Source organism: Balaenoptera ricei, chromosome 16 (assembly GCF_028023285.1).
Source record: "Balaenoptera ricei isolate mBalRic1 chromosome 16, mBalRic1.hap2, whole genome shotgun sequence".
NCBI lineage: Eukaryota > Metazoa > Chordata > Mammalia > Artiodactyla > Balaenopteridae > Balaenoptera > Balaenoptera ricei.
Window position 1 is genome coordinate 9,675,914 of NC_082654.1, and position 22,324 is coordinate 9,698,237.

The 22,324-nt window shown below is 51.8% G+C and overlaps 1 protein-coding gene across 19 annotated transcripts in view; it reads right to left on the reverse strand.

Annotated features, from left to right (window-relative positions):
* TACC2 (transforming acidic coiled-coil containing protein 2) overlaps positions 1-22,324 on the reverse strand; it is a 205,509-nt gene that overhangs the window by 73,601 nt on the left and 109,584 nt on the right. For 15 of the 19 annotated variants that reach the window (XM_059899304.1, XM_059899311.1, XM_059899300.1 and 12 more), the window contains one exon: positions 16,133-16,303. The exons of the other annotated variants lie outside the window; for them this stretch is intronic. In XM_059899304.1, the coding sequence (XP_059755287.1) occupies positions 16,133-16,303 (171 nt within the window). The remainder of the gene's footprint in view (positions 1-16,132; positions 16,304-22,324) is intronic. 19 annotated transcript variants of the gene reach the window in all.

Here is a 22,324-nt window from a genome sequence, read left to right on the forward strand (position 1 = left end):
AGGCTCAAGTCCTGTGTGGTAGTACGTTATTTCCACGCATCTAACAATACGACACATGAACGAAAAACAGGGCAGGCAAAGCTCAAGGCTCACGGCACTTAAAATCCTCCAACACGATGCGCCTCCATTGTAAGATGATGCTTTCTCGAGCTACGGGGAGGAAGACAAATGATCGGTGCACACCTGCTCCTTAGCATGGTTCACTGCTAAAGAGCCGGAGCCTGGAAAACCATGAGGCTCACTCAGCCTAGCATTACATCACCGCGCTGGGCCAGCTCCTCATTGAAACCCAGGAGCGGGGACGAGTGAGGAAGCCCCACATGGCACCCCGTCCCTACTACAACACACAGACCAATCCCTGCAACCCTTTAATCTACACATCAGCAGCTCCCGTGACCACTTGACCGTCCCCACCCCTGCATCCCCACAAAATACTCTTCTCTGAAACACATTCTTCTCTTTGGGAAAGGAGAGCAGGCCAGGCTGGGATGTGGAGGCCCTCAAGCCTGACCTGCTGAAATACAGCTCGGCAGCCAGATCTATTCCATAAGCCCCATCCTCCAGGCATGCCCGGGGAGGTGATGGAGACGACCGTATAGAAATGGCAATCCTAATAAACACCCAGCCAGGATAAAGGCCACTTCTGAGCACATTAGCTCTGTGGTTTAGAGAAACGATCGGATTCCTGGATGGATGCACAGTCAAATGCTGCCTCGACCAATGGACCAATGACAGGACCCTTCAGCTGCCTTTACTAATAATAGCAAGCGGCCTTGTCCTCGACAGTGTTCACCAGCGAGGGAGTGCACGGACGCTTCGGCTAACGGGACCGAACGTCTACCAGCGATGCTCCACTCCATCCGCCGAGCCACGTGAGTGGCTGCCGCTAAACTGGTCTGTCTCCACGGGCACAGCACTGCCACACTCAGGGATTCTTCCCATGAGGCCCCTGTTGAGGCCCGGCTGTCCCCTTGCAGGAAATACCACTGTGCCAGGGGTGCAGAGTGAAGACACACAAGAAGCCCCCGATCATGCACTGGGCTGATGAACCATAAAATTCCAGGGGGTCACTTCTGCCCCCGGCAGTATCCTGGGGCTGCCAGATGCTCATTCCAGAGGGGGAACTAAATGCTAGAAGGGGGAGCCACCAGGTAAAGCCATGCAAGGCTGCGTGGAGAGAACGGCGGGGCCAGCCCCAGCTCCAGGCTGCCCGGGCATCAGGAGAGGGGGCACTAACAAAGCCCCGGTAGCCTCTCCTCCTGGGGGGACGGGGGGGCCTCCAGGGCGGCCCGGCGGAGCACTTACATAGCCTCGGAAGCCTCCAGGTTCAGGTCGCTGGCTGGGACTGGCTGCAGAGACTGCGACCCTCCCATCCTCGCTGCGCCCTGGCGAGCAGGCTAGCCGCGAGCAGGGCCAGCGTCCTGGCACGATTCCTCCAGCGAGAGCCCGGGGTGGGCCGGCCGGCGGCCGGGGCTGCTGCACTGCAGATGGGAGCAGCTGCTGGCATCCGGGGCGGCGGCGGCGGGGAGCTGCGGATCGGGGCCCGAGCCGGAGCCCGGGGAGCGAGCGCCGCGGGAATGTGTGCGCGCGAGGGTGGCCGGCGCGCGCCTCAGTGTGTGCGCGAGTGTGGACGGCGCGCGCGGCTCTGCCGGGGCGCGCGGGTGTGAGCGTGAGCGCCGGTGGGGTCCGAATGGATCTGCTCTCACATCCCCCGGCAGCCCGGCTTCTGTGTACGACACGGTGATGTCATCATCACCGAGCAGCCCCTGACGCCCGCATCTTCACAAAGCTCCACCGCTGGCTCCGGAAACGGGGCGAAGACCCTCCCTCTACACCCAAGTCGCCTCCCCCAGCTTCCCGCAGCCTCGCCCAGACCGCCGGCATTGTGTGGCTTTGAAATGCAAATGCACTGCGGGCTGGGGAGCGCGGGGCCCCAGGAGGGAGGGGCGTGGTGGTCTCGGCCAGGCTGACCACAGAGGGAGTGAGGGTATTCTCATTCCAGCTGGCTCATCCCTCCAAAGAAGGAAGTGGACTCTCCCGATGGCTGGGAGAGCAGGTACACAGGCTGCAGTGGGAAATGTGCAAGACGCGCGCAGTATCCCGGCGGCTTCTGCCTCCTTCAGGCCCGGTGGCCAGGCTGGAGCTGGCTGAGGCCTGTACCAGGGAGATGCGAGGGCCTGGCTCCCCGCCCTCCCCACGCCCCCGTGAACCTAGGCCCGGCCTCCAAGGACACCTTTTGGGGGTGGGGGGATTGGGGGAAGAAAGAAACACAGCCGGCTACAGAGTCTGCAGCCCCATCTTTGGCCGCCAGATGAGGGCTCCACAGAGAAGCCCCGTGCAAGGGCTCATCCTAAACCATCAGAGGCCAGGCAAGCTGAGAGCAGCATGTCAAGCCCCTTAAGGCTAAGGGTGTACAGGGAAAAGGCAGTCCTCCCTGGCATACAATCAAAACATCCATCTCTGTGATTCTAAACACAGGCTGGGCCTGCAGGAATGTCTGTGACACCCCATCCAGTGCCCACAGCACCCACCCCCATCCCCCTGCTGGGGCAGCCATGCCCAGCTAGCCAGGTCCCCCCACCTGGCTCTGCCTGGCCCAAAACCCTCAAGTCTTGCTTGGGCTCCTGGGCGTCGTCATCGAAGGCTACTAGAGAAGGATTTCATCTCCTTGTGGTTCAGGAGGTTTGGGGTCCCACCCGGGAACTGATCATCCATCCCATTCCGAGCTCCAAACACAGACTCACGACTGAATTAAGGTGGAACCTCTGATGAGTAAATTGAAAACTCTTCTCCAGGTTCCCAGCATTTCTTTACCCCACAGCGCAGTCAGCCTAAAATGCATCTAAATTGTGGCCAAAAGAAAAATAAAATGGAAACAAAACTCAAAGCATTTTGAAATGTCCTCCAACACACTTGAGTGTTTTCTAAAACTGTGGCCAGGGATGTCTGGACGGGTACTTCTGAGGTTGTGGCTCCTGATGTCAGGGTAGTTCTAGAGCTTCATGGTGGGCTGACTTTCCTCTGCTGATATTTAAGATCAGTGTCAAACAAAGAGCCAGAAAGTCAAAATCGTTTCCCGGGATGCAACAACATGAAATTTCCAGGAAACACTGAGAAGGTTTACTTTCTCGAATTGATATGAAAATAGCTAATGATGTGTCAGTCTCGCAGGGAAGGTGACTGTCAGGGGGTGGCCTGGTGAGGCTTGCTCTGGAAAGCACCTCCCAGGAAGCTGTCACTCACTGTCAGTGCCGCGTGTCATCTGGTGGCAGGGATTCTGAGACTTGTTCATCCTGTCATTCTCGGCACCCCGAGGGTTTGTTTCTTTGTCAGAAAACAGACCTCTTGCGCCACATATGCAGCTGGGAGTCCAAAGAACCTGACCTCGTGGAGCTGAAAATTTCATAAGCACTAACCTAGACTTAATCTTTTGAGGAAAGTGACCCCTTCCCTGGGCACTGACGGTATGTATGGCCTTCAGCCAAACTCGGCACTAGGAAAACACATGGGAAAAAATGAGAAACCACAATTAGAACTCATCTGCTAACTTTTATTTTTCATGACACGTGAAAGCACAGACCCTTCCAAGTGTCCTGATCCTTAACAGGTAGGGATTTGCTGCAATAGCAAGAGAGGGCTTTGAAATGAGAAGGGACTTCAACTCCTGACTTCTCCCTCCTTTGCTGTGTGGCCTTGAGCCAATCGCTTGACCATACTAAACCACTGCTTCCTCAGCTGGCAAAAGTGAGGAAGCATCTATTTTGCAGGGTATTGGGAATTTTAAATTATATGTATGAAAGCCTGGGACCAGGACTGTAACTGCTGCTTGAGTGGTGTTAATTTTCTTTCCTTCTTTATAAGAAACGTTTTCCCCCTAAGTATAGCACCACGTAGGAAATGAAGAGGCATTACAGTGAAGTGCTTTTATTTAGAATCCCAACAATCATAAACTTATGACCTAGTGACACTTCACTTAGTAGGCTGACACCATCTCAGTGATGTTAAAAACATGACCCAAAACCAGGGGAAAGGCAAATACAACCTGGAAGCCCTTGATGCAACTGAAATCCATGCATTACTAGTTTCTATGACGAACTTCCGGAAGAACTTCTCAGACCCTCATTTAAGACAGTTGATGTTTACTTTACACACAATTTAAAACAAGCTTGGGGACTTCTCTGGTGGTCCAGTGGTTAAGACTTCACGCTTCCACTGCAGGGGGCACGGGTTTGATCCCTGGTCGGGGAACTAGAATCCCACACGCTGCGCAGCATGGCCAAAAAAATAAATAAAAAATAAATAAAATAAAACAAGCTTGGTTAGCTAGTAATTCTGCCTAGAGAAAAAAGGAAAGCTTAAAAAAAATGGGGAGGGAGACTGATTAGAGAAGAAAAGGGCTGCTCTCCCTAAGAACCCGACCATGCTTGCACCCTGATCATCTCGGACTTCCAGCCTCCAGAACTGTTGAGAAATCAATGTTTTGTTTAAGCCACCTGGCCCAAGTTATTTTTATTATAGCAGCCCAAGCTGACCAACCAAGATGGACTGCTTAAGATACACTTCTAGGACTAAGAACAACTAACAAAAAGGGAAAAGATTAAAACACAAAACAAAACAACAACAACAAAAAACTATCCAAGTTAGACCAAGGAAATTCGAAAAAACAGCAGTCCAGGGCCATTTAAGCCAGCTTAAATGCTCCGTAGACCCTGGGCTCTGGTTATCCACAGGAACTGCTGATGACACAGATACCACCCGCTATGCCCCACTCCTGCCTGCTTACTCCCTCCCCTTCCTCCCTTCCTTCCTCAGCCATCCACCCCACATCATGCCCAGAAGGTAAAATCATGGGTTTATACAATACGAAAGCACAGATTCCATCCAAAATTATTACAATGCAGGCAACTGGCATTGCGATCACACATTCCCTAGTGTCGTCAAACCTGCACTGAGCACCCACTTGAGCCAGACCTTTGGCTGAAGCTGAGCCTCCATCAGTCCCAAGAGTCCCATCAGTTCCCTCTGCTAAGTCCCAGCCTTCCTTCCTGAAAGTGCTGCCTTCAAACGGCCCGGCTCCTCCTGCCTCCCTTACCGCCTCTTCACACCCACCCCACATTCCAGACTCTACCTGCCCGCACCTGGCCACTCCGTGAGATGCAGAGGCTGCTACAGCAGGGCACTTCCTCTCTCCACCAAACCAGTGATGCCCAATGTTTCTAACCATGGCCCTAATGAGACCTGAACTCCTCCCCCTCTGCCGGCCTCTGGATCAGAGCGTGCATATTCTAGAACGCTAAAGGTCAGCTAAGCCCACTTAGATGGGCTCCACTGCCAACCCTCCTACTGATGTCCCCAAGACATCCTAGAAACCTGGATAAATCAAGGAATGCACCCATCATTTCTAGATCAATTAGCAATTCCACATATATTAGTGCATTTAGCATGTGCCTGGCCTATAAATGTCAAATAAGATGAGTCTATTCTCAAGTTACTTACTGACACATACCAGAAAGATCAGCAAACCTGCTAAATCCCTGTAATTGAGAGATAAAGATATATGGTACAGACCCTTAAATCCCACTAGGGTCCAAGGGACCGAGCCACAGTCAGAAAGGGCGAGTAATTTGAAGCACCTCTGACACCCCAAGAAAAACACACTTGAGCGGCTTCATCTTTGCCTCCAGCCTCGGGGAAGTCTCCAGTTGCCATAGCAACAACACTCTCCAAACAAGACCAGTGGACCCCTGCGCTGCTAATTAGCCCAAGCACACTGGCTAAAGGAAACCAGGTCAGATCACAGAAAAATCCATCTGGCGCGCACTAATAATGTAAATACAGATGGAGAATGGGCCTGGGCAAGATCCTATTTCTTCAAGTCTCTGGCCTTCACTGTCACAGTGGGGACCATAGGGAGGCTGCACAAAAGCATGTGGACCTTCTCTTTCGGAAGCCAACCTTTAGGCAGGGTCCCGGCTCTGAGGTGCCATCACCACCCGCTTGCAACTTGTTCCTTCATCTCAAGCCCGGAAGGTCCAGCCCCACAACCCACAGCTCCAGCCAGCCTGTCGCTCACTGCCTTTCCTAAGATTCTAAGAGCTGGGAGCCGTTTGATTTCAGGCCCGAGTTCAGGCCCACGTTCAGCAACCACATGTAAATAGGAGCCTGAGACCAGCAAAGCCGACCAGCGTGCAGGACCAGGCTACAGGTCACGAACGGCGTGTTGCCGATACCTTCCCCACCCAGGTGTTACAGAGCAGGGGTCCGTTTTCCTGGGCTTTTGGAGACACAGCTTTTACGTCCCGCGGCCTTGCTCCATAAGTTGCCCACTGCCTTCGGGAAAAAGTCCCAGTTCTATATTCCGGCCCTGATCCTGACACTGGCTCCATCCTGCATTCGAGCAGGGCCAGGGTCCCCGCTGTGACCTCAAGCCGAGGAGGTGCTCCTCCCCAACCTCTCCAGCTCCCCCAATTCCTCCTGTGCATCAGGACCCATCTCCCGGCCAGCTTCTAGGAGGGGTGAGTCTCCTCCAGCCCACAGACTTCTCCCCGTTCTCTACCGCGGGCAGATTTAAGCCTTGGTGCTTTCTCGCCTCATCAGAGCCTCGCTTTATCCGTGTGTCTGTGTTTGGTGTCCACGCTCTCCGGCCTGCCGTGTGCCCCACGCTCAGCCAGAGCTTCATAAACATACACGGTGTGAAACCTCAGAGGATGTGGGAACAGGTCCTGGCAAAAGTCTTCAGTCTTATGGTAAATAGAGAAAAGGTAGAAGATTGTGGGGTTCCTTCATTTCCAGGGCCACAGCGATTCTGATCACCCTCTGTACTCCAACATTAAATCTCATATGCTCACCCTGCGGAGTGTGAGTGGTTTACCTGGGCTGAAGAGCAGGCTCAAGTAAAACCTCATCTTTTCCAAGGTCCTCTTGCTCTCTCTTTGAAAAGGGCCGATCTTCTATGCCTTTCTCACCGCCTTCACCATAGGTACACCTGAGATCTTTCAAAGTTCCCTGCAAGCAAGGACCACCCCAAAGGCTACTCTTCATGGGGAAAAAAATTCCTTTCAATTCTTTTAGGATAGAAGGTGAAGGTTGAGGATTTTACCGTTAGACCCAGGAAGGCAACCCAAAATGTACTAGAAAAGAAATCAGTAAAGCGAGATAAGGGGGACTTCCCTGGTGGTCTAGTGGTTAAGAATCCGTCTTGCAATGCAGGGGACGTCGGTTCAATCCCTGGTCCGGTAACTAACATCCCACACGCTCCAGGGCAAATAAGCCCGAGTGCCGCAACTACTGAGCCCGCACGCCACAACTAGAGAGAAGTCCGCGCACTGCAACTAAGACCCAACACAGCCAAAAAATAAATAAATAAAATAAATATTAAAAAAAAGAGAGAGCGGTAAGACTCACTTTTATCTTAAAATTAAGGATTCAGGATACATTTTTAATCTTTGATTCCTACAAGAAGGAAAGCAGGCTAACCCTAAAACCCAGGGCTATGCAAAAGTGAGGACAGCACTGAGTTGAGAAGCCTCATCGTATGTGCAAAAGAAATCAGTAACACAAACAGACATCCCAGAAGACTAAATAAGATCCTTAAAATCCTTCTTTCTTTACCAAATAAATTCAACTCTTTTGAGATGGAAATGGTAGAAGACACTCTTGAGATAACATTTTAGGAAATATATCCTACCTAATCTCAAAAAGGACTCAAGCTTGCAATTCAAGACAGCAAAAGAATTTTGAAAGAAAAGATGGCTAAAAGCCTGAGGGACTGAGGTTATCCCGAAAGTACTTACCTAAGCCCTGGCTGGAGTAAGCTGCAAGTTTGGCTCTACGTTTCCCAGCAGCCAAAGCAAAAAGGGAAACAATCATTTTCAGTTACACAATTCATAAAGCCCAGCAGATTTTTTTTTAAAAGGCCATTCCATGGATAAGCAGCTTTTTGCGTGACTGATATTCTCAACATGTTCCTTCCTATGGGTTCTCCATCAGGAAACAGGGTATATGGTGGATAATGCCTTCAACAATATCCTTCCACCAACACAACATTCAATTTCATATGGCAACTTCAGCAAGCATATCAGCCCCTACTTAGCTCCTCTAGCAATCAATAAAATCAGAAGTTCCTGGAGGATATATTTCTAGTTGCCCCATCCTGCAGAGAGGGTCCCCTCCCCCCATCCATGTTCCCACAGTAACAAGGTTACAATAAGGGGAAGCAAAGGTCAGCCTTGGAAGATATTCATCAACAAAGCAACCACTTCTGGACTCAGTTGTCCCTCAAATACTCCTCCTGGCTTCACAAGTTCTTGCCAGTTGTCTCTTGTTGATTGTGGGGAAATACACAGCACCACCAACTGCAAAGGAAAACTGCAAACCTAGCAGAAGCTGCAGGACACCATGAAGTGAATGAATCTGATCCTGAGGAATTGCTCAAAAGCCACCCAAAGCTGTTGAGAAATGGTGATCTGTGAACAACTGAAGAGGAGAAACTCACAAAGATGAGGAAGAAGGTAGCTTCGAAGAGAGGACATCAAAGAATCGAGAGAGCCCTATCAGAAAACTGTTGAAGCATTTATGTTGAAGTGACTGTGTACTTGAGCTTCAGGAGTCAAGTGCGAAATGAAGAATACGCAAGTCTGAAAATCCGCCAGAAAAACATAGCCAAAATTCTTTGTTCATGCTAAGCACGAACATATGGTTATCATTAAAGTCCACATTTTGTTAAATATTAATCATTCTCATAATTTTTTCATTTCTTTTTTCAAGATCAAGTCCCAATTAAACATTTTTCCCACTATTACCGTAGAAGTTTGATTCAACAAGTGGATTCATTTTAAGTGGTCTTTCTCAAGGAACAATTTTCTTTAGATAATCTGCACCCCTTACTGTAACTACTTTTATCAACTAGGTTTAAGATCATAGGCAAAACCAAACAGGGAGACATTTGGCCAAATAAAACACCGACCTCCAGAGTTCAAGCTTCTACTAAGAAATAGTCAAGTTTCATTCAAACCTGAGAAGAGAGAATCGATTGACTGTTTGGGATCAAAAACATAACCAGTGAAATCCATCTTTCCTCTTGGAGAACTGTTTCCAAGAAGAACAGAAAATTGCAAAAGCACTATAAAAACATTTCAGTCCTTGTTAAAAGAGCTAAAATATTGTATTTGATTTGACTGTTGTGTTAATCTATTGAGTTCCTCTAGAGCTTAAGCCTACTGGTTTTAGAGGTTACTTTGTACCAGGAATAAGAGGCCTTTTAAAGAGAACATTCAAGTGTAAACAGAGATGGAATCTCCCAGCTGTCAAAATGGACAGTAAAGCTGGTTTCTGAAGCCAGACTGGAGAAACAGGTTGAGAACTGCAGGTTCCACCCATCTGGACTGAAAGAGGGTTCTCCATAGTGGCCCCAAAGTGGCCGTTCAGTGTGGAAATGCTTCCAAGATGAAAATGCAAAAGAGCACGTGCAGAAGCTCTAAAACTCGTGGCCCTTCCTTCGTTGGGTCCTTGTGACGTCCGCTGCCCCAGAGCAGAGGCCAGTTCAGGAAGGTGGCTGGTTGTCAGCTGGTCTGCAGTAAATGTCTTCCCATGCCTGACTAGCCGTGACACAGAGCCTGACACGGGGCTGTCCTACTTGTGAGTGGAGCGGTGAAAACCAGGCGCTGAGTCCCAGAACTGCTGACTCAAGGCTCTGTGATAGAACAGAAATCCGGAACAGCTGGGCCAGAAATAGCAACCATACGCATCTACTGATAGATAATTAGCATAACATCTGAGGGCAGTGACTGAATGAGTGTGAGTGTGAGTGTGTGTGTGTGTGTGTGTGGGCATGTGTGTGTGCACATGTGTGCTACCAAACCCTAAAAATACTTCCTTCTTTTCATAACCATCCCATAGGCCCTACCTATGTAACCCCCAGGCACCCTGCCTAACCGTCACTGGATGCAATTACCTTATAACTTAGGGCCTGAGGAAAAGGGATTATTTTTCCCAAATACCCAGATTTTTTAGGAATTGATCTGTTCATGGGAAGACAATCTTGCCATGACAGCAGACTGACCCAATTCCTGCCGCACCCCGCTGACCCTAAGAAAATGTGCGAGAGACATTACCAGGTCTCGTGACAGCTTTCAGAGGCTGGTGACTTACAAAATTTCAGTGCAGAATAAGTGTATGGTATATTCACATTTTTTTGCGTCTCTTTAAGCCATTAATGCAGAAAAAGATGAAGGGGTCCTACCTTACGTCAACATTTCCGTGGGGCAGTAAGTGTCCAGCCTGGGAACATGCCTCTGGTCCCCTAGCATTGGGGACAGCAAGGTGTGGCTCCCTGGTTTCTGGGAGGTTCACATCGCTCTCCAGAGGGGTCTGCTCTGACCCTTTCAAACCAGGGTAGCCACCCCCCAGTACCCCCAGCATCCAGTTTCTCCTTACAAAGCAGAGGTTTGGGCCAGGTCGGCTCCTGGAGGGCTGAGGCCATGCCTCCCATATGCCCCATGAAATGCCCAATGCCGGGGACACAGAGACCCTCCTGAAATGCAAAAATCTAAAATTATAAAGTGGCAGCCAACCTAACATGGGGTCCAGGGCACCACTGGGAATGGAAGGCGGGCTCCCGGGCCTCACGCTGCCCTGACACCTCCCACGCCCCCAGAGCTGGGCTGGGCACTTCCATCCAGGCCCTCACTGGCCCCTCAAAGCTCCATGCACACCCTGCTCCTCACCAAACCCCAAATCAGGTTGGAATCCCTTCCAGCTTTGGAGGAGTCTCCCAACTGCACCCCAATAAGCAGGGCCAGGGGAGCCCTACCTGGCGGCCCACTCTCCTTCTGTCTCCCCCCAGAAATGGGAAAAAGAATTTGAGGGCTGGGACTTCCCTAGTGGCGCGGTGGTTAAGAATCCGCCTGCCAGTGCAGGAGACACGGGTTCGAGCCCTGGTCTGGGAAGATCCCACATGTCGCGGAGCAACTAAGCCCGTGCACCACAACTACTGAGCCTCTGAGCCTGTGCTCTGGAGCCCGCGAGCCACAACTACTGAAGCCCACACGCCTAGAGCCCGTGCTCCGGAACGAGAATCCCGCGCACCGCAACGAAGAGTAGCCCCCGCTCGCCGCAACTAGAGAAAGCCCGTGCACAGCAACAAAGACCCAACGCAGCCAAAAATAAAAATATAAAATAATAAATAAATTTTAAAAAAGAATTTGAGGGCTGGGATCATGGGTCCCGCCTGCTCCGCACCCACTCCGCCCAGACCGAGGAGGCCACCGTTTACTGAACTGTGTTTGGAGAACAGAGTGACGGGCTTTCTCGCTGTGCTCCTGGGGCTGAAGCCAGCCAGGTGGAGCTTCCAGACACGCCCGCCTGCAAACACTGGGAAGCTCAGCAGCCCCCAGACACTGGTGCCTGTTCACGAGATCGACCGAGAGCCGGAGGCCCAGGTCAGGCGGCCTCTGCTTGTCCCGCCAGGACGGTGACGCTCAACAGCACATCCACGCCCAGGGCTGCCCCGCAAGAAGTGGGTCTGACGGGCAGGAGAGTGAGTGAAATGAAACGCGGTTCACGTAAATAAAGGAACGAGGCCAGGTCAGACCCCGGTCTGCTCGGTGCAGCACCTCATCACCAGAGAGTCTCAGCATCAGCAACCCCAGGGATGGTCCTGACCCCACCTACAAAATTACCCACTGAGCTGTGAGTGGGCAAATGACCTAGCTCTGTGCGCGAGGACGTGCCGTGTTTCTCAAGGGGTTCACTTCCCTGAGCTGGCAGGAGGAGCGTCCCACCCCAGGGGCCAGGGAGAAGGTCTCCTCACTCCCTCTCCTGCCAGGAAAAGCTCTCAAGTCCGGGAGAGGTGCTGACAGAGAGACGGGAGCATCTGAGGGCTGCCCATGGTGGACAGAACGTCCCACCAGAAACCGTGGTGAGCCCAGGCCACCTGCCTCTCCCCAGACCCCAGGCTGCATTCAGGGCGGTGTTCCTCAGGGGTGCTGTCCCCTGGCCTTCCTGCACCAACCTGGAACCAGATCCTCCTTGCAAGGAGCTCGGCTGCTTCCCCCGGCTCATTCTTTCTGGGTCGTCCAGGCAGCCCTTGGCCAGGTTTCCAAGTTACCGATTCCTTAGGGACCGCCATCCTCAGCAGGCAGAGCAGGTCAGCTCTGATGTTTGCTGAGGTTCACGTCTGCCTGCCCCACGTGCCAACGCAGCAGGCTCTTTGCCATAAGCCCCCCGCGGTCCAAAAACCCCTGGTCAGCCGTGGCTGCCTTGGCAAGAGTGAGGGCTTTCGACCTGCATTCCTGGAAATTCTTTATCTTCAGATTCCCTGCCTGGCTTCAGCCTCTTAAAGCTCAATTAATCGCCACCTAATGCCCTCCAAACAGCTTTAGTAGGTCAGGGTGTCTGCTGAGCACAAAGGCCACAGACGGGCAGTGCTGAAGGAACAAGGAAGGCCTGTCGGAGCTCTGCCACCTTGGTGGGCAGTGTCCCTCCCAGGACAACCCCTTTGCTTCGGGCAGGGTTGGGAAGCAGAGAAATGAAGCTCCCTCTCCTCCCCATGGACTCTCTCAAAGTCACATCTGTTCTCCCCAAGGCTTGTGGCCTAATGATTACCAGTGGACATGGGGGGAGGGGGGAGGGGGAGAAAACTCCGGGAGAAAAGCCATTTGCACTGGAAATGTGGGATTATGTCATCATTTCCACAGCAGCCATCAGAAGCAGGAGGAGGCTGCAGGAAGTCACCCAGCATGCTTGCAAGAACAGAACATCTGTCGATTCTGTAATAAGATGTGCCCTGGGCTTTCTTTGCTAAGACACCAGGTCTCACTACCCCACTGCTCTCCCCTCCAAGCCCAAAGAGGGGAAGACAAAGCCACAGATGTCAGAGGCACTGCAGTCGCCTGGGCATGGTGAAAACACACAGAGGGCATACCAGCTCCAACAAGAGAGGCCTGGCTGGAAATGGGCACTGATGGAGGATATATCTCCAAATCATGAGACCAACAGGGACCTCAGACTCTGGCCCAGGCCTGGCGAATAACAACTTCCATTTCAGTGAAATTAAATTTTCATTTGTATATTTTTGAAACTTGCTTCGAAAACTTCCAAGGACCCGGCAAAGGGAAAAAGATAGGATTTATTTGGATCCCTGGATCCAGGCCACAGCCCCGTTGAAAAAAGCAGCCATGGAGAGACACTGGAGTTGGCAACACCCTGAAGTCACAGCTGAGGGTGTACTTAGGGCAGTGGGACCACAGCTGTCCCTGGTCCTGTCCAGTCCGCTGGGCCAGGACAGGGAGCCTCAGGGCCTGGGGGCCCTGATCAGTCCTGAAACCACTCCTGCCCTGCCAAGCAGCTGGAGAGATCTTTTAAAAATGCAAATCTGCTCAGATCTCTGCCTGCCTCAGGGCTTCTGGACCTTCTTAAGATAAAGCCCTAAGAGCCAATGGCCCAATGGCCAAAGCTGGAACAATCTGAGCAACCAAAGTAGTATTGTATTATAACTCAAAGTATAAAATAGATACCCACGAGTCCATATTGATATAAATAAATGATTGAATAAGTTAATAAATGGAGGAGAAGAGACAAATCTCCCATGCAAAAGAATTCCAAGAAATGTATGTAGATACTCCCCCTAAAAGAGGGGGCACAACTCCCCAGTCCTGAGGTGTGCCCACAGTGACTTCCTTCCAAAGAGGACAGTATGGAAAAGGGGAAAAAAAGAGGAACTTGACAGTGGAGAAATCTGACAAACACGACCCCAGCCAAGCGATCAAGGTCAATGTGAACAGTCATAAAACACATTGATAGTAAGTACCCTTGATACAATGTGATGAAAATGGCACTTTACCTCTGTGATCATCCTCCCCAAACCCATAACTCTACTCTAATCACGAGAAAAACATCAGACAAATCCCAGCTAAGGGACATTCGACAAAGTACCTGACCAGTCCTCCTCAAAACTGTCAAGGTCATCAAGAACAAGAGAGTCTGAGAAACAGTCACAGCCAAGAGGCGCCTAAGGAGACATAAAGACTAAATGCCATGTCGTATCTTGGATGGGGTCCTGGGACAGAAAAAGGACATTAGGGAATAAGTAAGGAAATCGGAATAAACTATGGGCTTTAGTTAATAATAATGTGTCAATATTGGTTCATGAATTGCATCAAATGAACCAAGCTATTGTTGAGATGTTAATAATAGGGCAACTGTGTGCTTGGGTAAGTGGGAACTCTTGATACTATTGTCTCGATTTTTTTGGTAAGTCTAGAAGTATTCTTAAAAGAAATCTATTAATCGAAAAAAATTCTACCGAGGAAAAAAAAATAAAGCCCCCAATCCTTAACATGAGCCACGGTATGCCAACCACCGGCCCCTGCCCACTGTGCTACCCGCTTCCCTTCTCTGCAGGCCCCAGCCTCAATGGGACCTCTTCAGTTTTGCTCCCTTCTCTTTCCTCAAGGTTTCTGCAGATGCTGTTCCTTCCCCTGCCCGTGTGTAGTTAACTCCACTTAGCCTTCAACTCTCAGCTTAGAAGTTGCCTCCCCTGGGAAGCCCTCGGGGACAAGGGACCAACAGAGAGGCAGGTAGACCTCAGGAGATAATGGGCAAGGAAGAGCGTCTGCTCCATGGAGTATCGTCCAGATAAGAGAGATTCAGGTCCAGCTCCATCCCCACCTCCTCATCACTGCGTGTTCTAGAACCACATCTGCATACAACGAGCTTCCTCTCCCCTGATTCCTCTATTACTTCTGGACACTGGCTTGGCAGGTGATCATCGATGCGTTGGCCACCCCTTGTACTCTCACTCTCTCCTTCAGCTTAGCTTTGGGCACCTCTGGGCCTCCCCAGTAGCAGGACTCTCTGAGGCCACGGGCTTCCCCTTCTCAACACACCCAGGTGTGTTTAGCCCTCCACAAGAAAAGACTAACTGAAAATGCTCTTTAGAAGACTTAATAGCTAAGCAGAATAGTTTCTAATCAGAACCAGCTGTTTGCATAGAAACAGGAGTTCTGAATACTTGCTGTGATGATTAGTTTTAAGTGTTGGCTCGGCCATTGTACTCAGATATCTGGTCAGTGTAGATGTTGCTGTGAAGGTATTTTTTTAGATGAGAGTAACATTTAAATCAGTAGACTTTAAGTAAAGCAGATTACCCCCCATAATGTGGGTGGACCTCACCCAATCAGTTGAAGGCTTTAAGAGACAAAGACTGAGATCCCCCAAGGAAGAGGGAGTTCTGCCAGCAGGCGGTCTTTGGACTCCAGCTACAATATCAATTCTTCCCCAGGTCTCCAGCCTGTTGGCCTGCCTTGCAGTTTTTGGATTTGCCAGTCTCCACATTTTCATGAGCCAATTCCTTAAAATAAATTTCTCTCTAAACAGGCAGACCTCCGAGGTAATACAAGTATGGTTCCAGACTACCACAATAAAGCGAATATCACCATAAAGTGAGTCACACGAAGTTTTTGGTTTCCCAATGCATATAAAAGTTACTTTTACACTATACTGTAGACTATTGTGTGTAATAGTATTATGTCTAAAGAAACCATTGTACACACCTTAATTAAAAAATACTTTATTGCTAAAAAATGCTAACCGTCATCTGAGTCTTCAGTGAGTCATAATCTTTTTGCAATAGTAACATCAAAGATCACTGATCACAGATCACCATGACAAATATACTATTGAGAAAGTCTGAAATATTGCGAGAATTCTCAAAATGTGACACACAGACACGAAGGGAGCAAATGTTGGGAAAATGGCGCCAATAGACTCGCACAATTCAGGGTTGCCACAAGCCTTCAATTTGTAAAAAACTCAACATCTGCAAAGTGCAATAAAACAAGTTATGCCTGTATATGTGTATATATATCCCACTGGTTCTGTTTCTCTGGAGAACGCCAATTAATACACCAATACTCACACAGGACGTCCCCTCTGTTACATGGAGAGCTTGCTAGCATGGATAAACTTCAGATCAACTACAGCCCAAACAATCACACATGGCATCACGGGTCCAAACTGTCAACGCCTTCTTGGCGCCATCCTAAAGGCAGCTCCCCCAGGGCCTAAGGGACAGAGACCACCAGGCCCCTCCTCTCTGGGGGCAGCGGCTTGGAAGGAGACCTTTGTACAATACCTGCTTAAGTCCTTGGCTAGACCTTGGCAGAAGGGAATGGAAGCTTCGACTCCATCACCAGCTGCGGTGGAAGGCAAAGATGCGTGTGCATCACCAGCTGGGGCGGAAGGCAAAGATGTGTGTTCTGAGGCCGGGGGAGTGAGATCCACACGGGCAGCAGCTGGGGAGGTGCTGGGGACACAAAGGGAGAATTATTCCCAGTGGGACTCGGCTCCTTAATGGCACATTCATCAGGCCCCCTCACCCCTCCCAACCCACTCACACACATGGCGTTGGGTATTTAAAGACCCAGCACACTGCTGCCCCAGGCTCCCCACCGGGTTCCCCAGGCCTCTGCTTAGACACAGTCGGGTTGCACCTTCCAGCGCAGCAGCCCCCAGGCCAGGCTGTGAATTGCCCCTCTCCTTAGGCTGCAGCAGAACCCAGGCGGCAGGCAGCTTGGGTGTCAGAACACTCTGAGTTGTCTTGTTTGAGTTTTGTTTGGGGGAAGGGACTTTCATATGATCGTTTCTCATCACTTTTTAATAAGCAGTGGAACTCTGGGAGTTGAAAACTAAAATACAATTTTGCAAACTCCCCAGGATTTGACCCAAAACTCTGAGGCTGAGAAAAGTCAAGGTGAAGAGGCTCATGGGTAACCAAGGAACCTGCACCAGGAACTTGCCAGGATCCCTCTTCCCTGGGGAAGGATTCCCAGAGCACAGCCCTGTCCCTGGTTTAATGGGTGAGTGCCCCCTGCTGGACATCCAGGGAAATGCTGGGAGTGCAGGGTGGCCCCCAGCGGGAGGGAAGGCAGGAAGGAAGGCCACCTGCAGACAGACACACCCTTGGAGCCAAAAGGCACCAGGCTTGGAGCTCAAAAGAGGTTCTGATCTTCCCCTTTGGCAAAAGCAAGACTAGCGATGCCGTCCACAGACTTCCAGGGCGGGTTAGCCCTCCCAGCCTCTCCGGCTGTCCGCACTGCTGTCCACACTGTGTGACTCAGCACCGAGAGCCTGAAACCCAGCCAGAGGTCGAAGCTGGGGTTACGAGTTTCACAGCCTCGTGGTGGGGACTCATTGCTTCCCTGTGGGCGTGAGCTCCTGCTGGCAGCTCCCGCACTGCAGGAAGGCAGGACGTTCGGGTTTCCGGGTTTCCGTGTCAAGGGCGTCCTGCTAATCTCCAACTCCTCCACATCCACCTGCGAGGTTGGTTTCCTGGCCTGGAGGACGGCTGCCACGGGCACCGCGCACCCAGTACAGCGAAAGAACACTCAGTCTAGCCCCAAATCCCCGTCGCAGCTCTGGGCAGGTCTTGCAGGGCCGGGCCTCTGCCTCGCGCCTCGCCCCACCCCTCCTCACCCTCACCTGCTCTGCTCTGACCAGCCGGGCCCCCCCTCCCTGGGTTCCCACAGCACTGGCTGCCCCTGCTGTGTCCTGGCCTTGGAAGCCCCCCTCCTCCCCGGGCCAGCAACTCCTCCGCTTCCCGCGTCCTGGCTTGGCCTTCACTATTCCGCAGCTACGGAAACAGCAGTGGCTCGCCCCTGCCGGTGCCAATGTCCGGGGTGGCTCTGTCCTAGGTGCCTGCGCCTGTGAGCCCGGGCCTGTGTTAAGTGCTTCACATACGTGACCTCGGGAAGCGCCACAACAGCCTTTGAGTCAGATGCCATCACCCTCACCTTACAGAGATCAAAGCCGAGGCTCCGAGAGGCGAGGTCACAGAGCGAGCAGGCGGTGGAGCCAGGATGGGAACCCAGGCTCTGAGTCCTTAACACCGCGTGACTCAGCACCGAGAGCCTGAAACCCAGCCAGAGGTCGAAGCTGGGGTCCAGCTCCATGTCCACTTTCTAACGGACCCCCTAGCACACACCCGGAAGCCCCCAGCTCCTCCTCGGTGACTCCCATCTCCTGGGACTTGAAGACCACGAGGGAGACCGAACTCCCTGAGGACAGGGGCTTTATCTGTCAGATTCACCCCAGCAGCCCAACATCCAGCCGGGCCACCCACAGTGGGCACTCGGACGGGCAGAGGGAGAGCCGGGGGCGGGGGGGCGGGGTGGGGGGAGTCCCGAATGGCTACGACCAAACTGGGTTCAGGGAGCAGAGACAGAGCTGGAACCACATGACCTTCTCCCCTGGGCCTCACGGAAACTAGGAGCAAAACAGACCAGAGAGTAATGACCCTGGCTAAGCCCAGAGCAAGGCAATCCACACGTAAACAAAAATTACAATGAGTTCGTGGGCAGAACTGGCAAACGTGCGAAGTGGGTTTACAGATGGCACGATGCCTTGGCTGTTCAAACTGTTGTTTGTAACAACATGGACAGTGGCTGAAATAACTTTTTTCGTAAAGACATGACTCAAATGAATAATGAAAACTACGGGGGGCTGTTAAGCTCCTTAAGAAAGCCATTTTCACACTCTGGAAAGCTACATTTATTCTTACCCATAAGCAGTGAACAGGCCACTTACAAACTCAAGCCTTTAGTCTAAAATTTGCTTTCTAAAGAAATTACACTGGCCGAGCCCCTTCCTCTGCACACCCCCTGAAGATTTTATTTAATTTAATGCAAACAGAAAAGGTGACACAGTTCGTGGTTCTGTACTCTACAACTCCATCAAAGTGCAAGGGAAGGTTTCTGTCTTTGAAAACCCTGGCAGAGGGGAGGAGCTGTGGCCTCAGAACAAGGCCGACCCCACGGGGAAGCACAGTGACAGTCACACTGTGATGAGGACGCCTCGAGGCCAACCGCATCCCCCCACCCCTGAGAACACCCTGGGGTCCCCTCAGCTCTTCAGCCTGGAGACCGGATGCCTGCCCGCTCCGCCCTCCACTTGGTTGGCACCCAGACCACCAGGGCCACACCCTTCCGGCGCTGGCCTGTTCCCATCAGCTAAAGGCACCAAACAAATGACTCAACAGCTCTTTTAAGAATGATGGTGCCCCTCCCTCCTGGTCTGCAGCCTGCCCTGGGTCCAACCCCGGAGGCGGGGAGGTCAGGCCCCAACAGGGGAAGGTTCAGTGACTCACGACCGAAGCTCTGACACACGGGCACCTACGGAACTCCTCCTCTTCCCTCCTAACCCTCCTCCTCCCCCCAAATTTCTCCCCAGCTTGGCTAGTGGCCCCACCAGCTGTCCAGGCCCTGGACCAGAAGTTGAGACTGTCCTTGACTCTCCTTGTTCTCTCGCCCCATCATGGCCCCTTCATGCTGAGTCACATCCCTTGTCCTTCCAGAATCTGTCCTCTTTGTCCTGCAGGTCCAGGCCTGCAGCCTCTCTGAGCAGGGCTCCTGCACACCCACGCCCCAGCACACACACACACAGACACCAGAATGTCCCAACTCAAGCTCTGATCAGGTCCTTTCATTGCCTGAAGCCCTCCCCCACTTTCCACACCTTACACCTGATGGAATACAGGTGAAACTCCCGGGCCTCGCAAGCTGCGGCTCCCGCAGCCCAGCTCTGTCCCCTCCCGGGTTTGTCCTGCTGTTGCCCTGACCCCACCAAGCCAGTCTCCAAGGGCTCCTGGCAGTTTCTTGCCTCTGTGTCTTTGCTCAAGCAGACGCTGCCCCTGAATCCCCGCCTACCTCTCTCAGGCCCCCCTCCTAGCCCACCCCATAATCATCCTGCAGTGTCACCCAAACAAGGAAGCTCCCCCCATCCCGGCAGGGGTAACCCTGCATTGCCAGGCTGGACTGGGCCTGGCTTCTGCATATGCTGTTGTTTTCTGCTAACACGTCCTCTTCTCCTACTAGAGTCACAGCCATTGTGGTCTCTCCAGCCCCCAGCACGGGGCCTGGCCCGGAACAAGTGCGCAACACATGGCAGCTCCTTCCCTCCCGCCCCCTGGCCTCCCAAACATGCAGGCCACCGACAGTGGGACAACTGTCCTATCTTCTTGGAATCTCAGAGTCCAACCGTCTTGAGGTGAGACCAGCAACATAAGCTGCAGGAATGCAAATGAAAGCGAAGTGAAAACGCAAGGCCCTGTGTGCCTGAAGTATAAGAATTCCGGGAGGGTGACAACAGCAGCCTGCTGAACCGAGCACGGGGCCCTTCTGAGCACGGGGCCCTGGGCGACTGCCCAGGTCACATGCCCCTGAAGTCAGCCCTGGTTCTAGACCCCGAGGGGAAGCTTCCATAGGGCCCCTCCAAGGCGCCCTGAGCTGCCAGCGGGCCTTGTTGCTGGAGCAGAGGTGAGGAGCCGGTGACCAGGTCAGCCTCCCCTTGCCAGCTGCTGTCCGCTCAAGTCTCCCGTGAGCAGCAGTGACTTCTCTTAGAGACATTATTCTCAGGGAGTCAGGCCCTCTCCAATGCCCAGGACCACTCCCAGCCCTCAGTGGGAACTCGTGGGCAGCTGTCAAGCCCAGCACAGAGCGGGGCAGAGCCCTGAGACGGGGTCCACATCTGCAATCTCAGTTGGCTTCTTTTTTTTCTTTTTTGGCCATGCCACGTGGCATGTGGGATCTTAGTTTCCCAACCAGTGATCGAACCCGTGCCCCCTGCACTGGAAGCGCGGAGTCCTAACCACTGGACCGCCAAGGAATTCCCCTCAGTTGGCTTCTGCAAGGCACTTATATTCACTTGCCCTTGATCTCCTCCCCTATACAATGGGCCAGGAATAGGGCTGCAAAGACCCTTCTAGTTGTAAAAGTCCACTAATCCCTTTTCCCATGTAGGGAGTTAATCAATGTCTCCTATGGAATAACAAAGAAGCTGAATTCAAATTCATGTCAAGTATTTGCATTTTTGGAAGATGAAGGAAATGTTGATTTAATTTAAGCCTTTTATTTTTGAAGGGAAGAGTTGACCAAAAAAAAGGGCAAATAAACTCACCATACTTTCAGCAGATAGAAATGGCATGTCGATCAAGGCATTCTTTCCTGCGAGGCCCAGCTGCACAAGACCTCTGAATCCTTCTCAACACAGATTCCTAAGGAACCACTACGAACGGGTCAGAGTTTGCCATCCCTGATTCAGTACCTCACCAAGGTCGTCACTAACAACAACTGGTCCCATTAACCGTTTGGATGCAGTCACCACGCACACGAGACCTGAGAAACACAGAGCATGTTGCTTCAGGGCTGGCACTCAGCCCGACAGTCCTCCAAGCCCAGCTGTAGTGAGATGCCATCACCAGCTGCTGTCTCTTGACACCCTGTTCAGTCAGGGCTTTTGAGTCCTTCTTGGCGGATCCCCCACTGAACTGATAGCAGGTTTCATTTTAGAGATCGGAGAGAGTTGCCAAATTAAGCCCTTGTCCAAGGACAAACACCAGAGTGACCCTGGCTGTCATGGGAGTGTGATAACGGCCCCCAAGATACAAGCCGAGCATTATCACATCCTGTCGGGCCAGATGGGTGACAGCATCTTATCTCCCATTTCACATCACCATCTGGAAGGTATTAACACAATAGCCCTTCCTCACAGGCCCCCTTGATTTTTTTCTTCCTGAATCCCCAAGTGCACACGATCACGTAATAGGGCAAGAGCTAAGGCCAAAGACTCAGCTCAGGCTGAAAGTGAGACGCAAGCCAGAGAAAGAAAAGCGCTTTGAAATTGCTGGTTTGGAGAGCTATGTTCGGTCGACAGGAGCACTGGACAATCAGTCCAACCGAGGCCTGGGGTTTGATACGAGGAGCCTCCGAGACGGGAGATCCTGCACCACCCTCCTCCGAGACGCAGCCGCTGAGAAGCAACAAAGCCAAAACCAGAAAGTGCCCAGAGAGGCTTGCAAATTGGCTGGAAACTCCAAGGCAGGCACATCAAGTGACCTCTAGTCGCGAGGGAGATATTCCAGCCTGTGAACAGCAGCCCACATGAGAGTATAGACGCCACCGACCTTCAGATGTCTGGCCGTAGGCTGGCTGTGCACGGTTAACCCTGAACAGGCTTGTCGGTTCCTTCCCAGCACATTCATACCCTTTTCACAGAGCGAGTCTGTGCTCAGAGGACAGAAATTACTTTTAAGCTTCGCAGAAGCAAAACGTAATCAGGAAGGAAAATATTAACTAAAGGAAAAGTCATAAATGCCATCCCAAAACTACAAGAGGCTTTCATTTGGGTTGGATCATCCAGCACATTAATTCCCACCACTGTCTTTCCCAGTTCCTTGCATCCTCTTCCCAGGTGCAAGATTCCTTGCGTGCCTTGACGGTCCTTGGTTAACAGAGAATGCAGAGCTGAGGATACTGAGGACAAAAGGAAACTG